The sequence below is a fragment of the Microtus ochrogaster genome, chromosome 7, assembly GCF_000317375.1.
Source record: "Microtus ochrogaster isolate Prairie Vole_2 chromosome 7, MicOch1.0, whole genome shotgun sequence".
In the NCBI taxonomy this organism is placed as follows: Eukaryota; Metazoa; Chordata; class Mammalia; order Rodentia; family Cricetidae; genus Microtus; species Microtus ochrogaster.
The window spans coordinates 66,411,831-66,433,885 of NC_022014.1; the positions used below are offsets into that span (position 1 = coordinate 66,411,831).

A 22,055-nucleotide genomic window follows, 5' to 3' on the forward strand; every position below is an offset into this window, starting at 1 on the left:
GAAGAAAACAACCAAGAGCTCCTGTCTCATCAGCTGGGAAACCCCCCTGGGGGTGGGGGGGATATTTGGCAATACTGGGCTTCCTGCCTTAGAGTTTGTGAACCATGGTTGACCTTTGTATATCATTTACATAATGGGGCTTGAGAGGAACCACATGCACCTAGTAAAAACCTGTGTGGACTCAAAGTCACCCACATGCTGGTTAGTTCCTTGTCACCCGGATATAATCTAGAGCCTTCTGAGAAAAGGGAACCTCAGTGGAGAAAATGCCTCCATCGGATTGCCTGGAGGCAAGTCTCTAGGGGCCTTTTTAGGATTAATGGTTGATGTTGGTGGGGTCCAGCCCACTTCCGGCTGCGCCCACCCTGGGCTGTGTAAGAAAGCTAGCTGAGCTAGCCAGCAAGCAGAAAGCACGGCTCTGTAGGCTCTGCTTCAGTTCCTACCTCCCAAGTTCCCACCGGCTTCACTCACTGCTTTAGCTTCCTTCCCTTCATGAGAGGCTGTGAGCCCAGAGAAAACCAAATAAACCCTTTCCTTCCCAAGATGCTTTGGACCAGGGTTCTGTGACAGTAACAGAAAGCGAAGCGAACAGGCCAGTCTCTGTAGACTGTCACACTCTGGAAAAGATCACTCACTCAGATTTGGATTTATTAGAACACTCGACCATATGCCCAGGGAGGTCTGCTCCTTAATGTATCTGAACTGCCACAGACATTGGCTTATAAAATGGCCAAGGCAGGGAGGGAACGGCTAATCACATTTGCTGTGTCTTCAGCTGAGAGAGTTGCAACTGCAGCTAAGCTAAGACAAATGTGAACACCACCATCACCCCCTCTCCCTTCCCTCCCCCCCCCCTTTTTTTGGTATAACATTACTTAGGGTTTGTGTGGTAGAGCCCATTTTACCACCTGGGCTGGGTTGGTCAGTAACAAAGAAGGGAATTTTATCTATCTGGGTTTCATTTCATCGTGGTGACTGTTTACAGAGTCATGGGTATTGCCTGAAAATGCCAGCATCCATTTGCTGTCTTTTCCTGTCACTCTGCAGGCCCTGGGCTCTTTTTTATCAGTGAGTCTGGTCTATTTTTCTAGAGTGCTGTTTACTCCTTATCTACACCATTCTTCCTAGGCTGGTTGTTTATTGTGCTGGTGTTCAGTCTTGCTGCTTTCTGCTTGGCCAAACCTTACTTTCCTACGCTCTTGGACCTAACTGGTCACCTCCCTGCTGCACCCCACCCCACCCCCTTGGCAGGTAATATATGTTTAGAAGAAAAATTTCCTTGCTACAGGGCAATGGGTAAGATAACCGTCGGCCTGAGGTCAGCCAACTTTATAATTCCCTAATACAGTTAGGCCTACAGAGACAAAGCGGTCACATTTAATTGCATTTGTAGTGGATTTATTTGTAAATGAACCATGCCTGTCTTATAAATATTACCCGGGGTCATTTATGACTTTGGAAAGGTTTTAGGCCTTGACAAAATTGCGAAACTCACCAATCCCAATCTTTCTGTCATGGCCACAGGACTAGAACTATACACAAACAAATTGTGTTTAGATGGCTGAAGCACCCCACATTAAATTGTGGAGTGCAAAGGACCCTGGGAAAGGATTGCCCTGAGGTGGGATTGCCACATAAAGTATGGGATGCCGAGTTAAATTTGAATTTAAGTGAATTAGTTAATTACCAACCAGTACTGCAGGAGGGGGCAGAGGCAGACTTTTTATATTAAACAAAAATGCTGACAACAGAAATTTAGATTTTTTGGGGGGTATCCTGTACCTTTATTTGGATCTGACAACTTTTTACCAAGGGGTTGAGTTTTAATTCTTTTAGCAAATAGTGTTTAAATTCTCCAGCCCTCGGACTCCTCGAGACTGAACAAGATGGATCCTAAGAGGTTTTGCAGCTCTGCAATTATGTAAGCCTATGACTCAAATCCTAATGAGCTGCAAGAGTGATGTTAGGTAAGGTATTTAATCTCTTGGCCAATCAATTCCTTCATCTTCAAAGTAAGAATTATGCAGCCGAAGAATGACCTGGCACAATGACCATCATGGATAGTCAAGTTGGACATTGATATACAGAAAAGCCGATTTTACTTGCTAAATAATGGGGCTAGGGAAAAGATGTGGGCTTTGAGCTCTGATTTTGGTGACTGCTCTTTTAGAGGGAGGATGAGGGAGCAGGCAACAGGAATCTGCTGAGTTCCTGCAGAGTCATGGCACTGAAAAATCACAGAGGGCTGACCCATGCCAGTGTGCTTAGGTCAGCTCTGTCTGCAAGCTGGCACCTTGGAAAGTCAGGAGTCTCTCTTCCCCCGAGACCCTGGCCACAGTCTTCCTGAGGATTCCTTTGCCAAAGAATGCTTTTACGACACTTGAGAAAAACGTTCCTGAGTTATAGGAGATAATATAATGCTCAAAGGACCTGGGAAAAGACTCCTGACCTTGAGTTCCTTTTCTACTGTGCTAGGGAAGGTAAGTCAGAGGGTGGGGGTCAGCTTTCGGCTCAACGGCCGACTTCTCTGACAGCTTTGAACTCAAAGGGAGGGGGGCTTAGTTTATCTAGCAATGCCATATTAGGCGCTAGAATCCATGTTCAGCTAAATCTTAGCACAGGATTTGGGTTTATCCACGTTGTTTTTGAAATTTTATTTTTGAAGTTAATGTTGCTCGTTGACAATTTCATACATGGAATACATTGCTTTCTGATTACCCTCCCGCCACCCTCTCTGATCTCCTTTCCATCCCTTATCAACCCCCCTCCCCTCCCTACAAGCCACTTTCACAGATTCATAGCTCTTGACTGTGTTTTGTGAGCCATTCCATTTAACGAGGGCTATCTGTGTGACCACTGGAGTAAGACTAACCTCTGGAATCTTGTGGGGTCACCACTGAGTCAACAACGGAAAACAATGATTTGTCCACTCCGAATCTACCTTAGCAAACTGATGAGCGATGAAGGGGAGCCCCCTCCCCCAAGTCCCTTCTCCACCCGTGCCTGACTATTGACGGGCCCATTCTTTTGTAGACCCCATGTGGGCACCCAGAGTTGCTGTGAGTTTGTGATCACGATGGCTTCTCTACCCCGAAGACTGCATTTTGTCGTCATCCTCGCTGTCATCTGCCTCTTACTTTCTTCTACACTCTCTTTCACAGTGTTTCCCAAGTCTTAGAGAACATTGTCTCAATTCCTTGCTAAGGCTTGAGCCCTCATTGGCCACTTATTCTGAGCACCTCGTACAGCCATGAGACTCTGCATTGATCACTGTTCACTGGGGAGAGAGGTGATAAGCATAAATGATTAGAAGATAATTTAATATTATGCCAACTTAGATAAACAGAATTTTTTTAGCTCCCTATGACCTCCTCCACAATAGCTTTTGACTAGGTTTGTAGTACCAGAGAGGGATTCCATTCTATGGAGAGATCTTGAAATCTAATTAGAAAGACACTGGTTAACCCGGTAACAATGGTGTCACTACTGCATGCACCACTACACCCAGCTCTAGACAGGTTCTCACGCGCAGCTCTGACTCTCTCACGTTCTTGACATGTCCGCGTGTGTCATTCATGCCCCAGAGCAGCAGCATAAGCCTGTAGTTGCAGGCACTCAGGAGGCTGAAGCTGCAAGATCTTCTGAGCCCAGAAATTTGAGACATCCTTGGATATCACAGTGAAAAGACTTTCTTACACAAAGAAAAGCTACCGGGTGGTGGTGGTTCATGCCTTTAATCCCAGCACTTAGGAGGCAGAGGTAAGTGGATCTCTGTGAGTTTGCTAGTCTGGTCTATGAAGCGAATTTCAGGGCAGCCAGAGCTTTTACACAGAAAAAGAAAAGCAGATATTTACTTGCTTGAAGCACTGCAAGGTCTTACATAATCAAACATAAAAGTTCAAACATTGCATGTATACATGCATGCATATGTGTGTGTATGTGTTTTCACTGTACATGTGAAACACAGAGTTTGACACTGGTTATGTCTTCCTCTATTGCTCTCCACTTTAGTTTTTATATTTTCAATCTCTCACTAAGATAACTAGCCACACTGGCTGCCTTGTTACACATCGAAGCCAGATCTAGGAAAGAGCGTGCGTCCTGTTGTGTGAGTATGTGTGTGTTTCCTCTACACTCATTCGATTTCCATTTTTAAACAGGATTGAAAGCTGAGTTAGACACAACGAACACAAAAGCAACCATGGGAGGCACTGTCACTGGTTCAAGCGCATTTCCACAAGTTGAGGCTTTGTATATAAAGTGTCTTCAGTCATGCAGGATGGCTCACACCGGTAACACCAGCACTTGGGAGGCTGAGACATGACCACTGTGAAACGGAGGCTGGCTGAACCTCAGAGCGAGTCTCTAAAGAAGATGGGGGTGGCTGGGAGAGTTGGCTCACGAGGCAAAGCGCTTGCTGTGGAATCCTGAGGACCCTGAGTTTAAGCCCCAGAATCAGGACAGAAGCTGCCGGCGGTGGTATGCACGTGTTCTCAGCACTGGGGTGGTGATGGGGAAGAGATCACTAGGCAGTCAGACTAGCCCATTCAGTGAGTCCCAGTAAAAGAGAGAGAAGCTGTATTAAAATACAAGAAGGTAGAGGCATCCCAAGGAATGACACCTTGGCTGACTTCTAGCCTCACATGCATACTGTCTCGCTTGCGCGCACACATACACACATGCACACACACGCGCACATGTGCACACACACACACACACACACACACAATGGCTCGTTTATATTTCTCCAGTTATTCCCCCTTTTTCCTCTTCCACGGTAATACCTCAGTGTTCAGTTTTATTGCCTCTTGCCTGGACTGTTGCAATCTGTTTGTCAATTTCTCTCACAGGATTTCTTGGGATTCGGTAAATGCGAGAGAAGCTCCAAATAAAAGCACCGGGAGTGAAATGGAAACTTTCCCCTTTTACTTAGCTAAAATCGTGAACTTGCATGGCATCTCTGCCCAAGTCATTGGACTTCAGCTCATCTGTCTTGCTCTCTGTCAGGCCAGAGTCACCTTGTGATGTACTGTGTCCGTATTTCAACCCGTGGGGGAGCATAAATAGGCAGAGCCCTGACTCTTAAAGCATAGCCCAGACACCACACGGTAGCTCACAGGGAATTGTCTAGAACTCAGTCACATGACCACACCTGCTGCCAGGTCAGCTGAAAAACATCATTCTTCTAGGCAGTCATGTGTTCAGCTAAAGCTTGGAGCTTCTATTCATACAAAGAAAAAAGGATATAGATCTGCACTGTGTAACACAGAAGCCACGTAAAACTATTTTAATTAAATATATTCAAATTCAGTAGCAGTAAACATCACGTTCCTCAGAGCACCTCTAAGGTACTCAGTAGCCAAGGGCAGCAATATAAATCCCAATCCTCTAAGGACATTCTACTGGCTAGAGTCGCTATCAGTAACCAGCAGTGTCAACTGTGTTCCTTCCAGCTGTTTCCCGTGCATCCCTCTAGATGTGAAACCGATCACTTCACCTGGGTGTTACAAGTTTTTCCAATATGAACTCCCAACTTTATTTTAGTGTATCCATTCTTTCTTTACTGTGATGCCTATGCACCCGCCATCTATCTCCACCTGGGACTCTGCTCCACAACGTCTCTCGATTGCATCACATGGCATTGTTTCAAACATGTCAGGTCTTTGTGTGTTCCGTGTTCTTCCCTTGGAGCTCAACTTGCTAACTTTCCTCTCCTGCCTAGTTTACTAAATCTCATTGTCACCTACTGACAAAGTTGCCCCACACTGTCCCGTTGCGTTTTAGAATATCCCGAGCAATATTTCACCAGAGCATCCCACACTGAGCTGTTATTTAATGTCAGATGTTTATCTCCTCCAGGAACTATCTTATTGAACTTCTTACCTGGCATCTATATACCCATTAGACTCTATGCAGAGAGTACTCATTGAGAACATGTATGGCAGGAAAAATATTTCCCTTTTCATACTCATAAGAAAACTAGTAAAAATTAGTACTGATTAGCTGTGTTTTTAAAGTGTCATTTACATCTATATTTCTTCCTTGGTATTCATGAGATTTGGTCCCAGTACCCTCAAAAATACCCAAATCCCTGGATATTAAGATATACATACATACATATATACATACATACATACATACATACATACATGCATAGAGTTTGCATATAATCTGTGTACATCCTTTTGTATGCTTTAAGTCATCTCTAAATTACCTATGAATCTAATGCAATGCCTGTATCCCACTTACGTGGATTTGGTGTAGTACTTGGTGCATAGTAAATTCAAGATTTTACTCTCTGGAATTTTCTGGACTTGTTCTTAAAAAGTCTTTCCATTCTACAGTTGGTTGCATGTACAGATAAAATGCACGGCCTATGGATGCCAAGCATCAGCTACAGAAGTCTGTCATAGAGCTGTGGAGCTTGTCCAGGAAGGTTCAGCTGGACAGAAGTATAAATGATGATGTGATGTCTGGATTCTCCCAGGAGGCTAGAGTTTCAGAGCAGCTCCTGTGTATGCATGGAGAAATATTCTTGGGCAATCCCACCAACAAACTCTACTTTTTTCTCCTCAAGAGAAGTTAGGTTTCATCTTGCCAGCAAGCACCAAGACTACCCAAGACACACAGAGACAAGAAACCTCTCTTGAATCCTTTCCTTGTGCAGTTGACTTTGGCCATGTGTGTCCCTCCTGACTTCCTAATAAGACTACCTATAAGATCAAGAAGCACTGAATTCAATGGCTATAATCATCCAAATTCAAGGACATCCAGATTTTCTTTAAAAGAAAACTATTATTCTTTCTTTTTTCAGTGGAGAAAAAAATGTACAGACAACGGCTTTATACAAACCAGTGTTAAGTCCTTGGTATACTCCTGTGGCTTCAGAACCACATGGTGAGAAACACTGCCATTAACTTCTGCTTTGTTTGAGGAGTATTTCTTTGCCTAACCAAATTTGCACTTACCAAATCTTCTTCTAAAGAGAGAGCTGCAATAAGCCCAAATCTTCTATATAGTCAGCAACACATCATAAGACTGTAAGAGTCTCCTACGTGCATCTAGTGCAGTTGTGTGGGATGGGCAAACACTACAGCCAGTACCATGTTATATAGTGACTTTCCATTGAGAGTGGAATATTGCTTCATGCAGGAAAGAGTTGCATTTTTGCTGCAATGGAGCTTAGAGGGAGGGACAAAGCATTGGCTTGGGTTCAGAAAGCTTCTACTTTTGATGTGGGATTCCCCTCTGTATGCTGTGAATATCATTGGTTAATAAAGGAACTGCTTTGGGCCTATAGCAGAGCTATAGGGAAACAGAGCTAGGTGGAGAAAACTAACCTGAATGCTGGGAGAAAGGAGGTGGAATCAGGGAGAAGCCATGGAGCTGCTGCCAGAGGCAGATTTGCCAAAACTTTGCTGGTAGGCCATGACCTCTTGGTGATGCAAAGATTAATGGAGATGGGTTAAATTAAGATCTAAGAGTTAGCCAATAAGAAGCTAGAGCTAACAGGCCAAGCAGTGATTTAAATAATACAGCTTCTGTGTGATTATTTCGGGGCTAAGAGGCCGGGAACTAACTAGTTGCCTCCTTCCAACAAACTTTGAAGTTTTTCACTTATGTTTACAAATCTAACCAACTCACAAAATTCCCTTCGTGTTTTCCCTTCTTCACTATAAGATAGACACAAAATTTTCTTGAAGGATTATTATTATTTTGGGGCAGATAAAGTCTTATTATGCTGCTTAGGTGGACTTGGAACTTCTTGGCTAAACACCCAATTTTCCTGCTTCAGTCACCAAGTTGCTGGTGCACAGGCGTGTGGCACTCTGCCTGGCTTTGCCAGGATGGTTTTAAGAATAAAATAAAATAATGAATGTAAAAGTAGGTCACTAATCTGAGTAACTATTTTACCAAATTGTTCCACATGATCCAATCTCTAGAAGGAGAACTTCCAAAACCATATGAGCCAACAGACAATGATTGATTATAATAATTTTAAATAGCTCTCTAAATTTTACTTTTTGGGAAATACTACTCACAGTCCTTTTCCTGCCCCTGCCATCCTTGTCCCTTCCTACAAGTCTACAAAACCCTCACACTTTGCTGAATCCTCTCTAACCCTTAAAACACCGTAACCAGCCTTCTTTGGATTATGGACTGTTCTCTCTTACTCACCCTCACTAGAAAGATCAGTGTAGACCATGTACCCAACCATATTAGTTACTGCTTTTCACTGCTACAAGCAAACAAATAAAAGGCTATGGAAGGAAGGTTTTATTTAGCTCATGGTTTGAAGGACACTGTCCCTTATGAAGAGGAGCAAATGCCAGCAGGGCTGAGAGGTAGCTGATCACACTGCCCATAGTCCTGAGCGGAGAAGCATTCAACTTGCTCTCTCATTTCCGGCTTCTTCTTCAGCCGGGAAGCCTGAATGTGATGCCAGTCACATTCAGAGAGGGTCCTTCCTTCGTTAGCTAAGCCCTTCCCAGAAGCTCCCCCAAAGACACCACAGAGCCTAGCCTGCTAAGTGACTGCAGAGCCAGTCAAGTTGACAATAAAGATTAGCCATCAGAGTATCTGTGTCCCTCCCATTTCCCAGGTGATCATCATTTAATTTCTCAGCTTTCTCTTCAGTTTCTTCCATCTGCTAAGTCTAGGGACCGAGCACAGTGAGACAAAGGATCTTCCCAGCTCAGAGAATGTGGAGAAGGCAGCACTCCTCCTTTGCAGAAAGGGAAAGGGCCAGGAGACTTTCTTTAAGGTAGCTGCTTTACTCTGTCATTTGTAGAGATATAGCATAAAGCGGTAACACATCTGACTGAAAAGTTTATTTAATTCTCCCAGTACAGCTCAAGGGAAAGTTTAAGCAAATCTAGTATTTCTTTGGTTGGTCCATCACTGTAAGGGAAGCAGGGCCCAGGTGCTTGCTAGCCTCAGCAGCATCCTGTCTAGGGACTCTGTGGACCTCAGTCAGCAGAGCAGGTGTTCTCCCAAAAGCTGCTTCAGCATCTGGTGTCTGCACAGTGACAAATCTCTTCACATAAGGAACAAGTTGCTTTTTTGAAAATGTGTCTGCAGTTTTATAAAAAAGACCTAGATCCCCAAACCCAAGAAGAACATGCATGTTCTGTTAATGCAAAACAAAACAAAGCAAAACAGAAAACCCACAACCAGTAATCAAAATAAACAAATAAATAAAAAGCAAAACTTTCCCATTTTCTTCCGCTCCTGCTATCTTAATCTCAATTTCTAAACTGAAGCCAGGACTTCTTTTCTGCAAATACGCTTGGGATTTCGACTCATAAACAAATGTGAAGGCGCTGTATGCACATGTGTATGCTGTATGCACATATTTTGGGGGGATGTGCACAAGTATGTGGGTATGCACATGTGAGCACATCTGTACAAAGGCCAGAGGTCAATGGTAGGTGTCCCTCTCCTTTGTCACCTTACTTTTGACACAGGGATTCTCACTGAACTTAGGTGGGCTGGCTCTACAGCTATATAAGATATGACCCTTTCTCTGTAACCGGTTTCATTCATCTTACGTAAGGCTCACAAGGTCCATTCATGTTGACGTAGGCATCAGCATTTTATGTTTTTCTCTTAGGGGAAAAGAAGAAACCCGAATCTTCTGAACAGTTTTAGGCTGAGAAGAAGCCTGAAAGAGAAGTGCTGAGACTTCTCACGCCCTCTCACACATAACCTCCCTTTTGCTCCCCGAGGAAGTGGTGCCTCTGTTATAATTATGGTTCCCTGTTCTGATCCCTGATGGCAGCATTTCATGAGACTAATTTTCACTTATCTTTTTTTCGTTACTTCCATTGTTACCACCCCCCTGCACCACTGATCGTTGAGCTGGGGACTGTCAAGTAGCCAACTGGTAGATGTTCAATCTACACTAACTCTCAGGCTTTACTGCAAGCGGAGAGACATCAAGTGCAGGCTTTAAAAAAAAAATGAACTGTTTTAAAACTCAGGAAGAGGCAGCTGGCATCCTGAAGGTATCTGGGGCTTAGGGTTGGAGGAAGCTGCACATGAGTCTGTTTTGCATGAGGCATCGTTTCTTTTTCACTCAGCAGAGACTCCTTGTACAAAATAGTAGATTTCATTGTGACATTTTTCCTCCATGCCACGATGGTTAGCTTTTTCACCTTGACGCCACAGCCTAGACTCACCTGGGAAGAGACTCTTAATAAGAAACTGATTACATTGGATGGGCTTATGGAGGAGTGTCTTAACGAAAATAACTCATGTGGGAAGCCCCAGCCCACTTTGGGCAGCTCCATTCCCTTGGCAGGGGCCCCTAAACTACATGAGAAGAGAAAGTAAGTTCAGCACAAGTGGACATGGATACATTTCCATTTTGCCATCCTCTTGACTGTAGATGTGATATGACCAGCTGTTTGAGGTTCTTGTCTGGACTCCCCCATAATGCTGCCTTGGAATTGTAAACTCCTCTCTCCACAGTTGCTTTTTTGTTGGAATATTCTAGCACAGCCACAGACATGGAACTAAAAACATGCCGATAGTATACTTTGAACAGACTTGTGTCACCCCAGTTGTTACGTCCCCGATCCCCTTATACATTGAAAACTTCTTTTCCTTTCTCTGTATTCAACATAGGATAGAAAACATTCAGTATTTTTCTAGGTCTACTTTCTTTCACTTTATTTCCCTACTGAGGACGCGACCTTGTTCCTCTTGGCAGCCTGTTTGGAAGTTCTTCCAGAGAGATGTAGTTACTCAGACCCTTGACTGAAGAAGGATCCAGTACTCCTCGGTTGGGGGTGGTTGTCTTTTCCAGCGGTGCGTTCAGCTTTTGGAATGGAAGCACCTGAACTAGACATCCGCCTAGCTGGCTCAATCGGTCGGCTCAACCCTGGAGATCAAAGGCCTGACATAGCACAGATTACTCTCACATCTTTGTTTTTTCCTTTATGGGTGACTAATTTTCCAAACACATACTGCAATTTTTTCTGCATCCTTTGATGGGCACCTAGGCTGACTCGATCACTTAACTATTGTGAATAACGCCACCTTTCAAAGCCTTGGCTTCCTTACCTGTGAAATGAGTAACACCATGTCGATTCCTGCCAAGATCAATGCAATTGTTGTGGAAAGTTCCTCTAGGCCCTTAAAGAAACTAGAATAGTGGGTGGAACAATCCCCAGGGTCTGGATGTTTCGTTCATTGCAAGCAGAGTAAACACTCTCCTGAACCTGGCCCTAAGCTCCCCAAGAAGGTGTTTTGAGCAATGGAGGATGGATGTGGGCGGGATTCCTGGAGTGATCATGACCGGCTCTGCAAAAGTCAACCACTTTCCTATTTCCGGTATTCCTCTGACTATGTTCACTACGTCTCACCTCATCTGTCCTTATAAACTGCTCTTCTGGCAAGCCCTCTTAGTTTTAAAAGCGGTTAGCAAAGGGTCCCGATTTCTTTTGGAATTTCTTGGGTTAAAAAAATAGAAAACAAAATGGATGATATTAGATCTCTCCAGGAGAATCCACCTTTCTTGGCGACTTCAACCTCTTCTTCACAGGCTAGACATGTTAACAATTTGTCACCCAGTAGCTTAAGTGGTGAAGAAATAAATGAAAGGAAGGACGTGGAACTGAATGAAGGATGAATAAACGGCGCGGAGCCAAGATTAGAAGGCAGAGAGGGGTCCTTGCTTGCTGCCACTTCCTGCACAGCTGCTTTTGAGATCATGGGGCCATCTCCTACACAAGGTTTCTTCCTCTTAGTTTCAGCTCACACTGCTCCAAGCTTTAATGCAGAGCACCGCCCTCCAAGAGCTCCTCCCCTTTCCGCTAACCACGCCCCTCCTCCCTGAGGTTCCGCCCCACCTTTCGAGCTTCAGGGGAAATGAATGGCAGCGGAGCCGCTCGCCGCTCCGTGTATTGATTGGCCACTGGGCACGGTGACGCTCAGGCGGCCGCGGGCGCACGCAGCGGGCGGAGCCGGTGGGGGCGGAGCCGGGCTCCGGGGCGGGGCGCGGGCAGCCGGGGGCGGAGGAGCCGGGGAGGCGGGAGGCGGGAGGCTCCCGGGCCGTTTAAGCGGCCTCCCTCCCGCCCCCAGCCGCCTGCTCTGGCTCCCGCCCTGTGCTGACCCCCGGCGTGTCCCACTCCGGCCCTGCCTAGCTGCGCGGCTCCCGCCTGGCACGCCGGCGGCCTCGGGAGCTGCTCAAACCCATGAGGCCCGCGCGCCCCGCCGCCGGTGCAGACGAGACGGAGCTCCCGGCCCCCGCGGAGGAGCGGAGGATCAATGCGGTTCAGGAATCGATTCCAGCGGTGAGAGCGCTGCAGGGCGCGTGCTCCATCCCGGGGAATCCCGAGCCTCCACCCGGACCGGCTCCCGGGGGGACCCCCAGTCCTGCGATCCCCTTCCTCCAAGCCGCTCGGGATCTGTGCCCCGGGACTCCGCGTCTGCCTTGCCTCCTCCATCGGCTTGCACACCCAGCTTTGGCCCTTGCGATCCCCATCCAGACACAGTTTCTGCTTGCTCCGAGCGCCCCACCCCAACCTCAGAGCCCCTCGAGTCCACTCAGGGCCTTATGCAAACATCCTTGAACAAACCCCGTGTGAGGTCTCTTGGGGCTGCTCCAGCACCCTGTGGCGGTATTTGTCTTACAGCGCAGTAGGGGGTTTTGCCTGAGCGTTTAAGGTGTTTTTTCTGTGACTGGCCTTAGAGACTGGGAAACTGAGGCACGCTTCCCAGCGTCCAGCTTAGCCCGATGGTGTAGAATCTAGAGGTTCTCAGGCTAAGAGCACCAGTGGGTTACTATTTGGGGATTTTTGTCAGGGGCAGGTTAGCATTCAGGTGGAGACTTGCCTTTGAGACGCCTGTTTTTAGGAAATGGGGAGGAAGAACCGAGGAGACGCCACCGGAAGGCCGGCCGGCCGGTCGGCTGCTCTACAGTGGAGAGGTGGTGGGGACGCCCGAACTGGAGGGGCGCGGAGGCCCTTCTCTCGGGGTACCTACCCGGAATGAATGATGAAGGCTCTGGCCTTTTGTTCCCAAAGAAAGCTCTGGGCTTTTCTGTTTCTTTTAAGTGGGTGAAAGTTCAGCCGTCGGGTGTCTGGTAACTCTCCATCCCTTTGTCTGAACCTGGCAGCCATACCCATTCCCGGTCCTTCACCACTAACAGGCTAGCTTACTGTGAGGTGCCAGGGAATCCAAAAGCAGAAATGCGTGAAGTCTTCCAGGCAGGCGATTGAGTTTCACGTAGTCTGGATTTTGGTTTGTTTGTTTTAATTTGTTTTGTTTGTTTTTTAATTTCAAAATGCAAACCCACAATTTAGTTTTCCTCTTCGGTCTTTTCAGCTATTAATAATGCTTATTTCATTCCTCCCCGGTCCCAAAGTGTAAAGGAGCCGATACATAAAAAGGATCAGTTTGGTCTTTGACATCAGTAGAGGGGCCCAACTTGAAGATTTGGATTGCCTTCCGAATATTGCTTATTGCCTGGCGCCTGACACTGTTCTTGGAGGGGAACTACCACTCTCCATGTCAAAGGCAAAAGGGCCTTGGTCTTCTTTCTCTTTTAGAACCTCGTGGGTTTCAGACAGACTGGAACATGTGTGAGCCTCTTGCCCTGTATATGTTGTTGGTTTGATCTGGTGTGCTCCTCTACATGTCTGTGGGCTTCCTGCTTTCAGAGAACAGTGGCTACATTCTGAAAAATTACCGAGTTTGTATTTCTTTCCTGTCCCTTTGAATACTTCTGTAAAAAGAAGGAAAGTGTCTCTTTCTGTTTGTTAAACCAACACTCAAACAGCTCTAGGATGGAAAAATAAAAGCCACTTTGGCTGACTGAGCAATCTCTTTGATGGGCAGGATTTGCTCTCATCCTATTTTGCAGTCTTTTACCCATTGAAAAATTAGAAAACACGGAGATTATCTTTTGGAGTATCATGGAATGTAATTTTTGAGTGGTTGCATGTGATTGCTCTCCACAAATACTACTTGTGTCTTTCTTGATGATCCCTAGGACGCCTTTGATTTTGATTGATGTAATCCCTTCATTACCTGTTTTTCTATTATAGGCTAGATTGGAAAGCTGTTTGTGAGCATCAATTTGACTTGAAACTAAGCCTCCAAATACAACGTAATGTTCGAACAGCCCTGCTTATTATGATCCACACATTAAAATGTCCGAAGTAGCACTCCAATATGTTTTTCTGTTCATTAAACATCTTGGTGTGCTATTTACACATAGTGACATGCAGGTAAATTACGGGGGGGGGGGGGTTGTGAGGCCACCCATTGTCTTTGAACTGTGCCCTTTTCCCTGGTAGCTGCGTTGGGACTCAGCTGAAGAACAGTTCATTAGACCATAGTTTATGCTCTGCCTCAGTAAAAGAACACCTTGCAGATCCCCTCAGAGTGGAAACTCTGGTTCCTGTGGCTTTGGATCGTCTTCCAGACTTCTGTCATTTTTATATGGAGGAAGACTGGAAGGGAAGAGTAAAACAGTGGTGGCTCCTTAAAAAAGAAAAAAAACAACAACAACAAAAACCCTACAATGTGAAACACTTCCTCTGGGATGCAGCTTATCTTGTACCTTGCTTTATCCCTTTTAGTCTAGTCTCTCAAGACAACTAAGCATGTGCCTGCACACACACATATACACACTCTCACACACACACTCACACACACTTCTCCAACAGCTCTGACATGATAGTAACTGTTACCATTCAATTACTACCTGTTTGTGCCAGCATCTGGCTGGATACTTGCATAGTTTTGCATAGTTTTCAACTTACAAGCAATAGAAAAGCAGATAAGTTTAGAAAGTAACAAAGTCCTTGCCCGGAGTGGTACAGGTAGTAATTGAACTCTCAGAGGAGTTCAGTTTCCTGTCTTTGCAGCCACGGTTCACTTACCCATCCTGTCTCTCCGCTAGAAAAGAACCCTTCTTCCTCAGCCCCAGCTGTGACTGCCCTGCTGATTAGGTCTTAAATTGAGTGCTTGGAAAAGCATCTCCTTCAAAATCTAAAGCATGTCTGATGCCCTTTTGGAATGGTTCTTAGAGCGTCGAACCACAAAATGGGGTTGTCTTCTCTCTCCCATCCCCCTTTAGTAATTGCCTAGAGGATCATCTGACCAATGCCATGCTCAGTCCTAAAAGGAAGCTGGCATGGTAGAAGGGTGCTGTGCACAGAGTGGATTGAAGCTGCAGCATCAAACGGTGTTGAAGAGGCCTTGAGGCGCTCCGTTGTCTTGGCTTTTGGGTTTTCTGTTCATAAGACTCAGGGTTCCTTTTGGCTCCGTGACTGCCTGTTGCCCTTCTGTGTGGAACCTGTGCTGTCTCCAATAAAATCAGATTGACTATGGGTTATCTCTGTAGCTGGGAGGTCTGTATTTTTATCCATCCATTCGACATTTATTAATTCAGCTTCAGCAAAAGATGAGCATTGTGCTTGAAACTGGAAACAAACATAGTGAAGACCACCTCCATAGATTTGTGCTACAGCGTGAAGAGACGGAATTAAAACATAACAAGCATTTAGGAACCAAATTCTTACTGGTTATGGTAAGGACTCCTCTTCCAAAGTGATGCTTGCTGATGTCTGGAAAATCTCTTAGCAGGTGACATGAGTTAGCTTGGGGGAGGAGAAGCAAGTCGAATATTCTAAGGAGAAATAAAAAGCCGATGTCCTCAAGCAGATAAGACCTTCCTGGGTCAAAGACACAGAAAGCTGGTATTAGCTGGAGGCCAGATAGACAAGAAGGTGGCACCTTGAGCAAGGGGAGTAGCTACGGAGACCTGTGGGTCAGGGATGCATCAAAATGTTACCTTAAGCATTTTGGGAAGCTAAAAGACAGTTTTAAGTAGAGGCACACACTACGATCTGTTTGTAATAGAGAGTTGTGGCTACCATATGAAAAAGAGTCTGTCTTGGGACAGGCAACAAGGCCAGTTATGAGGCTTCGGTATCACAGGTAGGAGATGTTGCGTGCTGGTTTTGTTTTTGTTGGGCACTGTGGAATTGCAGTGGCGAGCTGATTGGAAATATCCTTTGAAAGTGCTGTTGACAGTATTTGGACCTGGGGAGTGGGGACCACAGGAGACTCAACCCGTGGGGTTCTGGTCTTTTGCCTGTGAATTCTGCTGGACGAGCTGCAGACCTGCAGAGCCTGGTGCTTTGGTCTGGATTCAGTGTGCTGATGTTTAAAGGTTGGTGCTGAGCTGTTCTCTCCCTCCACTGCTTTGGAATTCTGCTGTAGGGCAAAGAAGACATAAGAATAACCTAAAAGCGAGAGGCAAAAGGGATATTGAAACAGAAAGTGACTAAGGCCTGCTTCATTATTCGCCTTGTTAAATGTGATTGCTACACTCCAAACTAAATCAGAGCCCCTGCAGGTGTGTCCACCCAATCCGTGGCCCACATACCTTTCAGGACAGCTGTGAATGAAGCCTAGTGCATCGGTAGATGACACTATCATGTCACAGTGACAGATTGGGCACCCCTGCATGCTGGCTTCTCTGCCCAGGGCACTGAGGAGCTATTAGGTTGCTTTCTCATTAGGTAGAGATTTCCACAAATGGGGGCCTTTTCCTTTCACCCTTAAACCTTTCTCCTTCTTTTGGCAGTTGGAGAGAGGAGGCTCAGAGTGTGGGAGTTTATTTGCATTTTGCATCTGCTTTCCCATTTCGGCCTCAGGAATGGTTTCTTCAGAAACGGAAGGAGGGGGAGGAGGCTTGATTGCACTCTGGCACATCAAGGGAAATTGAAAACAATTGTATTATTATTTCCCAGCAGAACAATGGTGCGGATCTTTCTCATGGAACCCCACAGTAAACTGGTCTCAGGATAGCAGCTTTTTACTTTTGTTTACAGTAAAAAGCTCACCCCTCCACCAGGACAGGGTATGTCTGTCACAAGAGAGGAATCTCTCTGTAGAGAGAGAGCTTCTCCCCTCCTCCTCTTCTCCTTTCTCTTGTTTCCCTTTCTTTTTCCTCTGCACATGTATGCACAGGTGTGTGTGTGTGTATGTGTTCATGTGCACGTGTGGCCAGAGGCTAGCAACAGGTGTCTTCTTCAGACACTCCAATGACTTCTGAGTCTGAGTAGCTCACTGAATTAGAGCTTACTAAGTGACCTAGGCTAAGTGACCAGTAGTGGGCTTTACTTGTCCCCATGTCTATAGCATTAGGATTACAGGTGTATATGGACCTATGCCTAGCTTTTTTTTTTTTTTTTTGGTAATATCCATACTGGGGATTGAACTTGTCTCCACGCTTGCCTAGCAGATACTTTACCCACTAAGCCATCTCCCCTCCCTCCCACATTATTTTTAACCCGGATTCTTTCTGCCGGGCAGAGACCAGCAGACATGGCCACACCGCTCCTTTCCTTGCAGAAGATGTGAAAGTCTATCCCCCATGCTGTGTAACGATCTGACTATTTTTAGACTCGGGCTGCTTGAGATAGAAGTTGCTATTTTCGTCTGCAGCCTGGTGGTGGGTAGACAGCTCCTACCTCACCCTACATGGAGCACTTTCCATTTCAGCCGACCTCAACCATCCACCCTTTGGAATTCCTAGTAGGGTGTGCGCCTCGGAGCTCAGTTGTTACCTCTTGGGGCGCGGATTGTGGTGGATCCTCAGGTTCTTGGGGCAGTACGGAAACATTCTTCCCCAGGGTGTAATTCCTGTTACTAATAAGAGCTGCACAGCGGGGCTCTCGTCCCATAGGAATGAGTGATAGAATTTAGGGGATTACCAGGGGAAAGGAGAGTAGGCTAGGACGTGCTCGGATCAATTCTGAAGCTGCTCGGTGGGTCCTTTGTCCTTCCACGGTAGTGAATACACTCAGAAAGTTCGATTAGGGTCTAGCTAGGTATCTAGTCCAAGTGAAATGTCTTCACACATGCCCAACCTGTACCGGGGATGGACTTTTCGGGGACTCCCTGTAGTGTCTTTCATTATTTGATCTGAGGATACCAGGTTCTTTCTAATCAGGGGGGGAAATAATAGTTTGTCTTTTGTTTTTTTAAAAAAAAATGGTTTAAAGATGGGTGAGATTGGGTACTGGCAAACAAAACAAAACGACCTCCAGACTGTCTGGATTTTAAAAAAAAGGCTTTTGTTTTGCTTTGGTTTTTTTTTTTGTTTGTTTGTTTTGTTTTTGTTTTACTTTGTTTTTGTTTTGTTTTGGTGCTTTGCTTGTTGACAGGTGGAGCTCTGGGATTTCAAAGCTGTCAAGGCTTTTACCCCTTTGTTTCTCTACCTGTTGCTTTGCTCTTTCTCTCAGCTCTCTCTCCCTGTGTGTGTAATGTGTGTGCGCACACACGTGTGTATGTATTTTAGAGCCACGGCATCAAGGACTAACAATGTGTGTGGTGTTTGAAGCAAACTCTTTTCGCTCTAGGAGCATGGAGGTAAAAATGTGCCCCGTTGTTTAGGTGGCCTGGACACAGCTGGGTATCAAATAAGCTGCCTGGTGCCAGAACAGGTAATACAATACAGGAAAACTAGTCTGGCAGGCCCTCTAATGTAGGATGCAGGCTGTGCAGATCTGCATACAGAAAGCTTAAGGTGTCGTGTCCTGAGTGAGAAAGCAGAAACCTTTCAAATGCAGTGTGTACCCTTTTGTTTAGTGACAATAACTAAAAGGCAGGGGAGGGGGAGCAGAAATTCTTACTTTAAGGTTTAAAACTTGGTTATGCCCCACGCCTTTGATTTGGGGGTTAGGAGGCACAATGAGTTTGATACGGTTTCTGTTTGCTTTTGCTTGGCACGAGGTTTGTCTGTTGAGCAAACTCAAGGGCTATTTCATCAAATAAACTAGATGTTTGCTTTAGATTCAGTGTTGCGGCGGGCCAAGTTGACACCTCCTTAATGGCTTTGGTTTTCTTGTTGATAACAGCAACCTTTTCTTTTAGAAGGGGCTGAATGACCACTGCAGGCTTCCTGCACAGCCAGGGTGGAGTGTTTCTCATGTTATGGCTTCTCTGTTTCCATAGTTTCATGAACCATCGGGCCCCAGCCAATGGCCGCTATAAACCAACCTGCTACGAACATGCTGCTAACTGCTACACACACGCAGTGAGTACACCTTTCTTATCGCCGTCATTCACACGGGGCTCTGGCGGGACAAAAGACTTCTCTGGTAACTTTAGCACTAGCGATTGGAGCTACTCATCCCTTTGACGTTAAGTACCTGAGTGTCAGTGCTGGGTTATGTCACCAGAATCTGAGTGTTGTGAGCATGGAGAGCGCTCTGGACACTCTACCCTGTAGCCCATGTTTTCCTGGACTCACACGCCTCAGAACATCTTCAAAAGATAGGAGAAGGTACCCTGCTGAGGGGACAATGAGGAAGCTTGCTTATGGGTGCTGGGACACCTTGAAGAAAAGACTGCTACTTGGCCGATTTGGCAAGGGCGTGTCATGGTTTGTCGGAAAGGGAGGGTTTTTGTTGTTGCTGTTTGGTTCTTTGTTTGTTTATTTTACCAAGGGATTCTCTGAGACCTGCAGGCTGAATCTTCTCACCCTCACACTGGCCGTGGCATTTTCCTCTGTCATTCCGTTTCCTTTACCTTTGGCTTTATTATTCTCTCTGGAAGTTTCATTCTGTGAGACCCTGGGAGGGAATGCATGAAGAAGGGAAGGTGATGGATGACCTTGCTCCTTCAGTGATGAGTATTTAGATGAGGCTTACAGTGCGGTTGGGGTTGGGCCAGTGTGGTGGTTTGGATATTCAAATACACAGCCTACCTTTAGAAATAACATGTGTGTAGGATGGGCTGAATTCTCCTTTCCTCTTCTCCACATGAAACGGTACTTAAATGGCAGTTTAATAAAAGCTTATAAAAGCTCCATGCTAATATTTTAGAACAGTGATCTTGTTAAATATATGCATATTTGGGAGTATCATAGACCCGTGATATTCCTAAAGACAGAAAGTATCTGCCGCTGCTGTTTCTGTAAAGAGAAGGTATTATCGGGTGTGGTGATGCATGCTAGCAATTTGAAGGCTAGTAAGGATTGTGACAGCCTGTATCAAAACACACCAATACCACAGAAAATAGAAACAGAGAGGATGGATGCTTTCATACAACAAGAGTAAAAGGGACATCATCTCTAATGATAATTTTCCCCAGACAAGTAAGTTTTTTTCTTTATGAAAAATCATTATTACTCTCCCTGCTCTTGTCTTGTACTGGAGTAGTGGAAACTGGCATCTAATGTTGGGGGTCTTTTATACAATATAACATGGGCTTAATTCACTACTTATGTATCCTTTACTTTAACAGTGGGATCGCAGGCAGGATGGAATGCTTGGAAATCAGACCTCTCTGGGGATTCTAGAATGTACTTGATGTTTGGATATTTTTAGTACCTGTTCCATATCATATTAGAGAGGAGAATGGAGCAGACTCTTATTTAATGAAATTAGGGTAAAGAACAACCATTTTGCAACAGCTGGGCAATGTTGTGTCTTTGCTTGTTTCTGCACCCATTGGCTGGCCCAGTGCCCTGCAGCAGGAACATCTGCTTCCAGTACAGCTACGAACTCCATCCGCCTCTCGTTCTGATTATCCAAGGGAGACGAATGTTTGCTTAAAATTTACTTTCTCAAAACTGGCAAACCTCCGTGTTTTTTAAGCAGAAGTAGATGCCAAGGTACTCACTTGTCTTTCCCTTCCTTCCAGCTCCTCATTGTTCCAGCCATCGTGGGCAGTGCCCTCCTCCACCGGCTGTCTGATGACTGCTGGGAAAAGATAACGGCATGGATTTACGGGATGGGCCTCTGTGCCCTCTTCATCGTTTCCACGGTGTTTCACATAGTGTCGTGGAAAAAGAGCCACTTAAGGTACCCGGGGCGGGGCACATCCTGTGCATATGGACGCAGTTGGCTAAGCGTGGTCTCAATTCCCAGGCTGCTACACTTTAGTCAGGAGGGTGAAGAGTGGGCTTTTTCCTATCCTACGGGCTTTGAGAGGTCCCTTAGTTCAAGACATTCTCTTTGGGTTGGGCAAAGTTTTGAAGACCCCACTGCCTTGTTTGCGTCTAAGGAAGCGGCACCCTAGCTGGCTTTCGAGGGCTTGCAGCTAAAATCCTGAGAACTTATTTCCAGTTCTCTCACACACACACACTAGAAATACTGGGAGAGCCGTAAGAGCCATAGCTGTGGCCCGCAAGGAAAGACGTTGAACTTTGCACTCCAGTCCTCCTGTGTTTAACCTTGAGTAAGTAATTCCACCTCACGGAAAGAGCCCCAGTTTCTTCCTTACGAAACTGAAGCTTATTGTGCTGCCTCAGAAGGCTGTTATGATGCAATACAGGGAATGAGGTGATACCTGGGAAAAGAATTCAACAAATAGAGAAAGGACGGGGTGACTAGGAAATCCCTCACAGTGAAGATAAACTGTGGGTTACTTTCCAAACAGTACCATAGTCCTTGGCCTGCCGGTAAGACTGCTGAAGTGTTGAGATCTGAGCGTATTAGAATGAAGAACAGAGCATTATTTATGTGAAAATGGCTGCTTACCAGATACAACCTTCAATACTTGAGTTGGTCAGACCCCAAAGAGGGAAACCATTTGGAGAAGAACGGAAAACGTGGAGCAGAGGACAGGTGACTCAGAGGAGCCTGACACTTGAGCTGAGCATGGTGGCACATGCCTGTGGTCCTAGCCATGAAGGAAGAAGTGGGAAGATCACAAGCTTGGGGCCAGCTTGAGCTGTAGAAATGACACTGTGCTTTGAACCAGAAATGTAAGAAAAGACCTTTGGTTTCATAGTGTCCAGAAAAAGAAAAAGGAGAACAGTATCCCCTGGCGTGATGGCCCTCATGTTTACAATTCCAGTGCTTCAGAGACTGAGACTGAGGAATGCCATGCGTTCGAGGCTACCTAGGATTACAGTGGGTCCCGGGTATAACTAATGAACTACAGAGTGAGACTCTGTCTTGACAAAAAAAAGCAAACAAGAACAGCAGCAAGAAAGAACCATTGCTAGTGGGGAGGCAGGCTTGGGAGGCAGGCTTGGGAGGCAGGCTTGGGGAGGCAGGCTTGGGGAGGCAGGCTTGGGG

General features: G+C 45.8%; 1 protein-coding gene across 1 annotated transcript in view; it reads left to right on the forward strand.

Annotated features, from left to right (window-relative positions):
- Nucleotides 1-12,027: 12,027 nt before the first annotated feature.
- Nucleotides 12,028-22,055, forward strand: part of Mmd (monocyte to macrophage differentiation associated) — a 24,828-nt gene continuing 14,800 nt past the window's right edge. The window contains exons 1-3 of the mRNA XM_005350523.3: nt 12,028-12,299; nt 18,982-19,063; nt 20,674-20,834. Of these exons, the coding sequence (XP_005350580.1) occupies nt 12,274-12,299; nt 18,982-19,063; nt 20,674-20,834 (269 nt within the window). The 5' untranslated portion in view covers nt 12,028-12,273. The remainder of the gene's footprint in view (nt 12,300-18,981; nt 19,064-20,673; nt 20,835-22,055) is intronic.